The sequence below is a fragment of the Ascaphus truei genome, chromosome 1 (genome assembly GCF_040206685.1).
Source record: "Ascaphus truei isolate aAscTru1 chromosome 1, aAscTru1.hap1, whole genome shotgun sequence".
Lineage (NCBI taxonomy): Eukaryota > Metazoa > Chordata > Amphibia > Anura > Ascaphidae > Ascaphus > Ascaphus truei.
In genome coordinates, this window is record NC_134483.1 from 341,881,075 (window position 1) to 341,890,600 (window position 9,526).

At 38.4% G+C, this 9,526-nt stretch overlaps 1 protein-coding gene across 1 annotated transcript; it reads left to right on the forward strand.

The window, feature by feature from the left end:
• The first annotated feature begins 5,097 nt into the window (after nucleotides 1-5,097).
• Nucleotides 5,098-8,637, forward strand: LOC142499214 (alveolar macrophage chemotactic factor-like). Its single transcript, XM_075608258.1, has 4 exons — nucleotides 5,098-5,232; nucleotides 6,025-6,157; nucleotides 6,997-7,080; nucleotides 7,580-8,637. Exons 1-4 carry the CDS (start codon nucleotides 5,163-5,165, stop codon nucleotides 7,608-7,610), a joined length of 318 nt encoding a protein of 105 aa, XP_075464373.1. The 5' UTR covers nucleotides 5,098-5,162; the 3' UTR covers nucleotides 7,611-8,637.
• The last annotated feature ends 889 nt before the right edge of the window (nucleotides 8,638-9,526 follow it).

Sequence of the window (9,526 nt, forward strand, 5' to 3'; positions counted from 1 at the left end):
GCTTCATCAGGAGTGTTCGCGAGATGGTGAGCAGGCTGGCTGATGATCTCCACCTACACTTATTTAGTGTGACATGCCCGATTTTATTTGTAACATTGTGAGTGCATTTTTTTACTTAGATTAAATTTTGCTATATCTTGGTTGATCTGCGCTATGCAAGTTTTTCCTTTCTCTCTTCATACCTGGGATAAATCCTCCTGAGTACCGGGGCCACCTTGATGATTCCTGCATTGACACCCACCACTGACTGATTGTCCATACTGCTGTTTTTGTTCTTACATCTTGTAAGTAGACACTCTACAGGAGCCAAGATTTCGGAAGCTCATTTCCCATTGCCCATTCATACTGCACTTAGATTTTTTTTGCTTGTGTTTCTTCCCTCATGCTCCCCCTGGATCCCGTGTAAACCATTGCAACATTTGGGATGAGTGAAGACTATCCCCTCCAGTGGGTCTGAGCAGGGGGTGAAATCTTACACTTTATTTATGTGTCACATTTTTATCACTTCACATTGCTTTTGTGTGTGTTATTGGACACTTAGAAATGTTTTTTCACTTATTAGAGAGTTTTATATATTTTCACTTTATTTATAGTGATTACCCTTTATATGTTTTTGCGCCTACTTTTTCACCTTACTACCAATACTAAGCTGCTACCCGTTCCATGGCATATCACTAACACCATTGCTATTATCACAAGTGCCCGTTGCCCAGATGCCACAGGCATAATTTTATTAGTTCTTTTTTACTAGTTTAAAATGTTGTGGGGGCACAAACAAGTCATGATGTAGATTTTACAGTATTGCTAGTCAAAGATGTAAAATCAATGTGAGTACAATGCTTGGTTTATCTTGAATGTACTGTAAGTCCAAACTATTTCATCTGTGACAAAAGAGTGGGAGTGAAGACACAAGGGCATATTCCTTTATTTCAATCCTGTGTAAAAGATATACATTAGATAACAGTGTTTTGTCTGCTGTCACAGAGTGTTGTCTGAGACAAGTTTTGCTGCATGGAGGAGAAAATGCCCATGGCCACAAAGTGAACAGCATCCTTTATGCACTGTCTCCAACATACTCTATAACATTTAAATGGGCTTTCTAAATATTTTTCTGTCTCCTACTAGTTTTTTCCTATCTTTGTTTTTACCTCGTCCTGTTCTTTGCTGGACTTTGAACAAGATATTAACCACATTAATTATTATTATTATTATTATTATTATTATTATTATCATCATTGTTTTTGCTAAATAGTTTGCAAATGGCATACATATTTACTGTACACACAGTAAGAAGCAGAACAGCTCAAGATTACAATGCATGACTTTATGATTTTTTTGGATCCAATTTGCATTTTCTCCATAATCCAAGACAACACATCAAAATGTGTTACAACCAAATCCAAAACCAAAGCACAGGGTCACGTGCACATACTGTATCTATTTGTTTTGTAATATATACAGTAGGAAGCTCTTTTTTTTACACATCTCTACAGAGAATTAATACAGGCATATGTTTGGTACTTTCACAAAACAACAGAAAATGCTGAAATGGTTTGTGGAATAAGTAAATAAAACAGCCAAATGTTTCCCACAACTCTGCAGCCTGCAGAAGAACATCTGGTAACCATATTCACAATGTTACAGTCTTCACGGTTCCAAATTTTGTTTCTTGACTTAGCTTCCTGGCATTTGCTGATTTGATATACTGTATTTCAAGACACAGCAGGATTGATCCACAAGGGAATACGTAGTAAAGTCTTACTGCGTATTTAGAATATGAGTAGTAAGTGATGGACTGACACATTAAAGAGCATACTCATTAAAGAAGCAAATGAGCAAGCTCTCAGATAAACCCAAGGTTTTGGTCAGACAGTGACTACTTGAGGCTCGTTGAACACAATCCAGGTGAAATGGGCAACAGGAATAGCTCTTATGTCGGACTGAATTGGCAATATCTGGAAAATGTACATTTCCCAGCATGGAAGCCATGAGGTGGGAACATATGAGTATAGTATCTCAAAACAACCAAGTTAAATCTAAGTATAAGAATGGTCACAATAGAAGTGAACATTGTGATCAATAAAAACACAGCCATTAATGAAGCATCGGAAACTATTGTTTTGTTATTAAGTTGAATCTATCAGACAACAATTTCAGATTACTGTACATCTCTTAGCATCAGTGTATCTCACTTCTTTTCAACTCAGAGCTGCTTACACCAATGAATAGTGAAAAGGATGAGTTATGGATAATGACTTTGAGACATAGACATACTCTGTACATTTTTATTTATATAGAGCCCACAGTGTACTCAGCGCTTTACAAAGACAATACAGTACAGGGAATTATAATACAATAAGCACGACAAATACAGACAACAGCAAAGGAAATCCCTGCCCCAGAGAACTTACAATTGAAGTGGTTAAGATGCATTAATCGTTTCCATATAGAACTGTTTCCATTTTCTTTAAATCTTTACATTTTGAACCTTAGAGTTAAGTGTCAAATGTAAGGACCAAAGAAAAAAAAGAAAACACATTTTATTGACTTTATTCTGGTGTGAATAACCATACAATGAAAATAATTTAAATTAAGTAATAATCCCTGAAGAACAGCGCATTACTGGCCAATAATGCCCTGGCTGCTGCCCCCTCTACATCTAGAAAACGCACACCAGCAACCCCCTCTAGGCCCACAAACACCCGCTGCAGCCCCCCTGTAAACTCAGACACTGCAGACACACACACACCACTTTAGACCCTTCCACCCACAAAACACACATGCAAAGATACACACAAACCAACAAAACAGGCTCTGACACCTCTATATCCACAAAACACACACCAGCAGCCCCCTCCCTACACCCACTGCAGCCTTATGGTAAACCCACACACTGCAGACACACACCAACAAAACACTCTGCACCCCTCCTCCATCCACAAAACACATACTGAAGACACACAAACTGCAGTCCCCCCTCTACACCTAAAACACACACACACACACCAGACACACACCAACAACACAGACTCTGCTGCCCCCTCTACAACCACAAAACACACACCAACAGAAGACACACACACCAATAAAACACTTTGCTGGCCCCCTTTACACCCACAAAACAGAACAGACACAAACCTTTTTCCTCAATCTCCTGTGCGGAGTTCTCTGCAGGCAGGTTGGGGGTTGCTGCGTCCTCCTGTCCAATCACCTCCCCTGTCTAAGAGCTGATCTCACTCTTTGTGAAGGGGAACTGAAAGCTGATTGGCTGAAAAACTTGGCAGGGTGCAAAAAATTCTGGGCAATTACTGATTGGATAATGCCTGGAATTTAACCAATCAGAGAGCAGAGATTTCAATAATGCCCAGAATTTACCAGCGTTGGCCTATGTAACAGTGTTTCCCCCACTTGGTGGGAGATTTGTCGTCCACTGATGGTAGTGGGGACACAGGATCAGGCTTCTGGGGTTCATACCCCACATAATAATAATAATAATAGCATATTCTTGTATAGCGCTGCTAGTTTTACGTAGCGCTTTACAGAGACATTTTGCGGGCACAGGTCCTTGCCCTGTGGAGCTTACAATTTATGTTTTTTTGGTGCCTGAGGCACAGGGAGATAAAGTGACTTGCCTGAGGTCACAAGGAGCCGACACCGGGAATTGAACCAGGGTCCCCTGCTTCAAACTCTCAGTGCCAGTCAGTGTCTTTACTCACTGAGCCACTCCCTCTCCCTCACATATCTTTTGAGCAGTGCAGCGCCTCCTTCTGGCATAGGCTCCAGGAACTGAAGGTGATCTTCCATGGTAGAACTTATTACCTCTCCCCAGTAAGGTCATGCCCCAGGCAGGAGGTATATAACAACAGGAATGGTGTATTCGCTCTATAGAGCACAGTTACCCAGCAGGCTTCTGCCCAATGCAGTACTCTCAGTTCTCACTGAATGATGGTCCCTGGACTGTCACTACAGGCCAAGGGCACCTGCAGCCATCCTAGCACTTCCACACATCCCTAGCAGAGGCAGAGGTACAGTATGTCCACACTCACTCTTCCCCGGAGGGAAGAGCACAAGAGAAGACCCCAATCTCAGGCTCCCAGTTGTGTGACCTACCTTCCTCAGTGGGGAAGGACACTACTAAATTTAGGTTGGTGCTGCCTTTATGTACTGTCAGAAGGAGAGCACCAGGTCTGGCTCATGATGGTCATGCCCAGGCCTGATATCACTGCCTCCTGCTGTCATGCAAATGCAGCTCCTCGGAGGGGGAAAACCCCATGACAACTACTGGCAAGGTCTGCTTGTACCAGAACTTACTGCCAGGAGGGAACAAACTAGTAACCACAGATATACCCCTTGGCTTCTATTCCAGCGCTTTAATTATTTGGTCTCTATACAGCTTATGTTTATATTGCATCCTATAAATTACTATTACTGTACAAAAGGATTCAGAAGATATTTATTTATTGTTTTGGACTTTGATTTGGTTCCTGTTGCACGACAGGGGGATTCATTTCTCCATTATATATATTAGCCACAGATGGCATGGCTACACCTATAATATTGTATATCAATTTATAAAGATCAGCTGCTTGATATGTACTGTAGCCCCACAGAAGATAGTGTATGTACAGTATGTAATCAAGAATATACACTGTACTATGACCAAGTATAACACACTAATACAATATTTCCAAGCATAAGAAGAATCATCTATTAACTTCTCAAAAAGTAAACTTATCCTATCTTGTTATAACTATAGTTTGTATATTTTTTATTATTCTGGTGAAATAAAAACGACATGAATAGGTTTTAGATAACACGTTGAACTAATGAAGACCGTTTCAAAAGTGTTTATGAATAGTGCATTCATGACACAAAAACCAACACAACTGATGTATTTTTTTTACTAAACGGAGGTGTGCATCACTTTGATAAAGGCTTTTCTGTTACAAGTTGCATGACTCAGGGATGGTGACAAACACTGTCTTACATATTTAGGAAATTACAACTTCGTCATTGAAAAATGACCTCAGGATGACCATGCTGCCAGCAGCATATAAATGTGATCCATTTCAGAGTTGAGCAAATAGAACTCCTTACAAGCAGCAGCGCTCAACACAGTCGGGGAAGTTTGCCAGCTAAACCCACAAAGGAAAACATCAGACATGTGCACTAAATTGATCTCTGCTGCTCTAGCTTTCTGTCTGCTATTCATCACTGTATCAGATTCAGAAGGTAGGAAAATTATTACAATATTGATGCCTATTACTTGCTTCATTTTTGTTTGTTTGAGCAGATTTTAGTCTTTATTAAACTTTTCTTTTTTAAGCAAAAGCATTTTCAGAAATGTCCTGTTATACTAATTGACATATTCAAATATGAATTATGTTTTAAGTGGCATTGTCAATATGGAAAGCCTGCAAAAATAACAGTTTACTTGAAGGGAAGAAAAATTATTACATATTGGGCCATATTTATTAAGTGATGCTATAACAAAACAAAGGAATGAAGTTCATAGACTTGAAGCCACAAATGAAAAATATATAAACTAATTGATGGGTGGGTGCCATTGTGATTACAGTGATACAGCATAAACTAAAGAGAAGAGCAAAGAAGTGCCAACCAAAAAGAAAATCACTTGTATGCACACCACCACTAGGGGTGTGCATACAAGTGATTTCCTTTTTGGTGGGCATCTCTTTGCCCGCCTCCTTAGTTTATCACAAGGCAACTTCAGCACTGGAAGACACCTTGGCACCTATTTACTAAGCGATACTAGAAAAGACAGCAACCAGCACAATACTACACCTACAGTATTGGCACTTGTACAGTATGTGTTTTCTGGCTCTGGAAAGTGTTTTATGGCAGTACTTGAATCTGGGTTTTATCAGAGCCGAAAAGTGTCTTATGACATAGCACCAGTTAGTAAATGTGAGCCTTGCGTTCTTTCAGTTTGTTAAAGTAGCAATTTTAGCATATTTCAGAATTGTCAAACAAAATGCATTACTGGTTTTTCTCTTATTCCAGCTATGTCATTGTTGAGAACCGCAGAACTAAGATGTCAGTGCATAAAGGTGCAATCGGCATTCATACATCCTCGACTCATTCAGAACGTGGAGCTCATACCCAGTGGACCACACTGCACAAATGTTGAAGTAATGTAAGTATTTTCTAGACACTAAATACTGCACTTCACTTATGAAGGTGCATTATAATAATATAAAATGTTGCTATACTGAAGGAGACTACATAAATTGATGTTGCTTACTGTTGTCCTGTACATAGCTGGGCAATACTGATAATACTATTGTAATAATTGCACCAATTGACACTAAGTTGTCTCTAACTTTTGAACTTGAACCTACAGTAGATTTTCTATTTTCCATACACTTAACATTACTTTTACTATTGTGCTGTAGAATGCAGATAACAAAAACTTAGAATGTAATACTAGGGTTACGTTTTTTGTATGGTTGATTCTCTCAAAGACTTATATAATCCTACAATATAGTTGAATATGCAGATATTTACAGATAGCTGCCAGGGGGGGAAAAAGTATGAACTTGCACTTGTTCATTGGAATGTATTAGTGTAGTTTTTGCAAAGCAAACACCAACTTTGTGTGAACATGTCTGTAAATATATTAGATACCAAAAATCTAAATATAACCTGAGTAGAACTGATGGGAAAAGATTCCAGGTTTGCTGCAACTCTGCCTGATTTCGTGGCAATACTGTAGCTCAGAGGTGGTATAATATGTTAGTTTATTCAATAATGTTTATACCACAACTCCTTAAGAAAACAATTCTTCTACAACTTTGCACTTGCCAGCTGATAATCTTCTTTTGTTTTAATCACTTGCATAGTGAGAGGGGTCAACAATGGTGTGCTGGGCATTTAACACTGAAGGGTTCTGCTATTTTGTGAAAATGATAGTTATTGTTGTAGGGTAAATTTGTGGGCTTCAAAATGATATCCCCTCTTGTCTCTTGTTTTCAGCATTGCCTTGAAATCCGGAGAATTGGTGTGTGTGGATCCAAAAGCTCCATGGGTGGAAAAGATTATCAAAAGGATATTGGAAAGGTATGTTGAGTGCTTTTAATAAACTTAATACACGTGATTTGCAGACCTCACAGTCACTTCTTAACCTTTGAACAATCGAACATGACGGTAGTGAGGAATCTAAATTTGAAGTTAAAACTACATCTAGGAAAACATGCTGACCCTTCCACAGGCTTAACAACCTGCCAACGAACCTCCTGTCATTTATCTTAGTACCGAGATAGCTACTTTACCTCTGTACAACCATATCAACTTCAGCTTACTATATTAAGTTGATTCTTTAAATATTATTTCAAATATTTATTTCTGAGAAAAATGTAGAAAGATATAACCTCTTATTCTTATGAATAGACGACGCTAACCGGGAGTCATCAATGTGCAATGTCCGATCTGGCGGTCACTGCAATTCAAGTCAATGGCAGTCACCGCCAGATTAGACGCAATATCCCGCACGATGCCTTGGTGACTCCCAGCCTATATGTTTTCTGAGATGTTTATGTGTTTTTTTTATTTTTTGCAGCAACTCGGGCCAAATTGACTCAACATTTTAGAACGCGGGACTTAAGAAGACAGTTCCACTTCTCAGAGAAAACACATTGTATGCAAGAATAAATATTACATGAATTGGTACTACATGTAAATGATAATTATGTGATTTTGTATCTATTTTATGCACACATTTATGTGATCAGCTTTAAAGTCTTGACAAAATTCTTCCTTTATGTGATTACAAGCTATCAATATTTACTGTAGATCCCGAATCCAACAGCATTACAAGAAAATACAGTATGTTGCTGGAACTTATACAAGTTTTAAATATTTAGAATATTTATCATTTAAATATTATAAGACAGTGTTCTATCTGCTCAGTTAATGTTGATGAAGCGGTTTTTTTCTATCTTTCTATTATTGGATTATTGGATTATTGGATTTGATTATTTTCATTCATTGTTATATTGTGCCACTTTGAAGAAATCTGTTTACAAATTCATAAATGTTCATTCACTAAAATGTTATAGCCATAGTTATCATGTTATAATTGTTTCAAATAATAATGCATAGAGGATTTAGGCCTATATTTACTAAGCAGTGCTATGATATACAACCCCTTCCAGGGCCAGAAGACATTTTACAGCCTATTGAAGTGAATGGTTCATAAATTGTCTTCTGGCGTATATGTGTCTTAAGGGGTAGTACCATGAGTAAATATGTCCCTAAATGCTTTTTTCATTGTTTCATTATTTCAACCTGTCAATATGTATACAGGGAAATATGTACTACTGTACATAGCATTACTCTTCTCAGGGATTGAATACACTTGAATTTTGTATTGCTTTGCTGGGCAATGGTTTGTATGTTTTTTTATCATTCCACAAATGGTCATTGAAAAAGCAACTATTTATTTAATGCTTAAACATTGGGGATACTTTTCATGATGCTTTTAATTTATTTAAGTTATTTACCTACTTGTGTACAATGTGATTACGATCTATGGAAAGCAATTGTTACTGTAGTGTTGATTTTATTTATAAAACAATGAATAAAAATTATTATTTAACAACAAGGAAAATCTCATCCTTATGGTTTTTTTCCCATGACCCTTGTACCCTCGACTCTTGCCCATTCTGTTTCCTCACCCACCCAAATAAACAGACACCTTGGTTGGATACAAATGCCCACAGTCTTTCATTAATTAAACAGTAATATTCCTAGACTGGTCATAAAGTAGCCCCCACTAGCTGCACCTGATTGTGCCCACGGTAGCTACATGACCCAGTGGGCACTCATGGTTTGTAATATCTGGGGTCCCTCTTAGGAGTACGCCCTGAGGCCTGCCACAGTTTGCCTGACCCAAGAGTGCATCTTGTTGGACCTCTCCCGATTTACTACCTGGGCAGAACAGACCAGTCCATACCCCTCCAGCTGTGGCAATCTCATAACACCACCAACACCTTTAAACATACCTTTGTCTTCCCTTTTTCTCTTTTATCCGTTATCTTTTCTTTTTTTTCTGTATAAAAATATAACATGCAACAACAATATTATAACAATAAACATAAAAAAATAACACCCCATAAACCCTAACCCCAAAAGGGGGATGGGAAACTTTTGGGGGGAGGTGGTCAGAGGACAAGAGAGGTAGGTCACGAGCCTGTAGGGCCTTAAGTAACCAAGCCCTACCTTATCCTCCTTTCCCTTCCTCCCCTGCATCACTCCAAGGGTCTTACTACCCTTTCCTTACATGGTCAGGGCTTTCATTAATTATCTGCATTTTCTCTCAGTCTGTTATATTTGGGTCAAAACTAGCACACATAAAGTAAATCATATTGATTGCATTGAGAAAGAGATGTGAGTGCAGTATCCTTTTTTTTTTTTATAACTTTCATCTTTATTTGGTTTTACAATGCATACATTACATCACCACCCATTAGCATGTATTGATGGGTAACCAAATGCGTCGCTACGA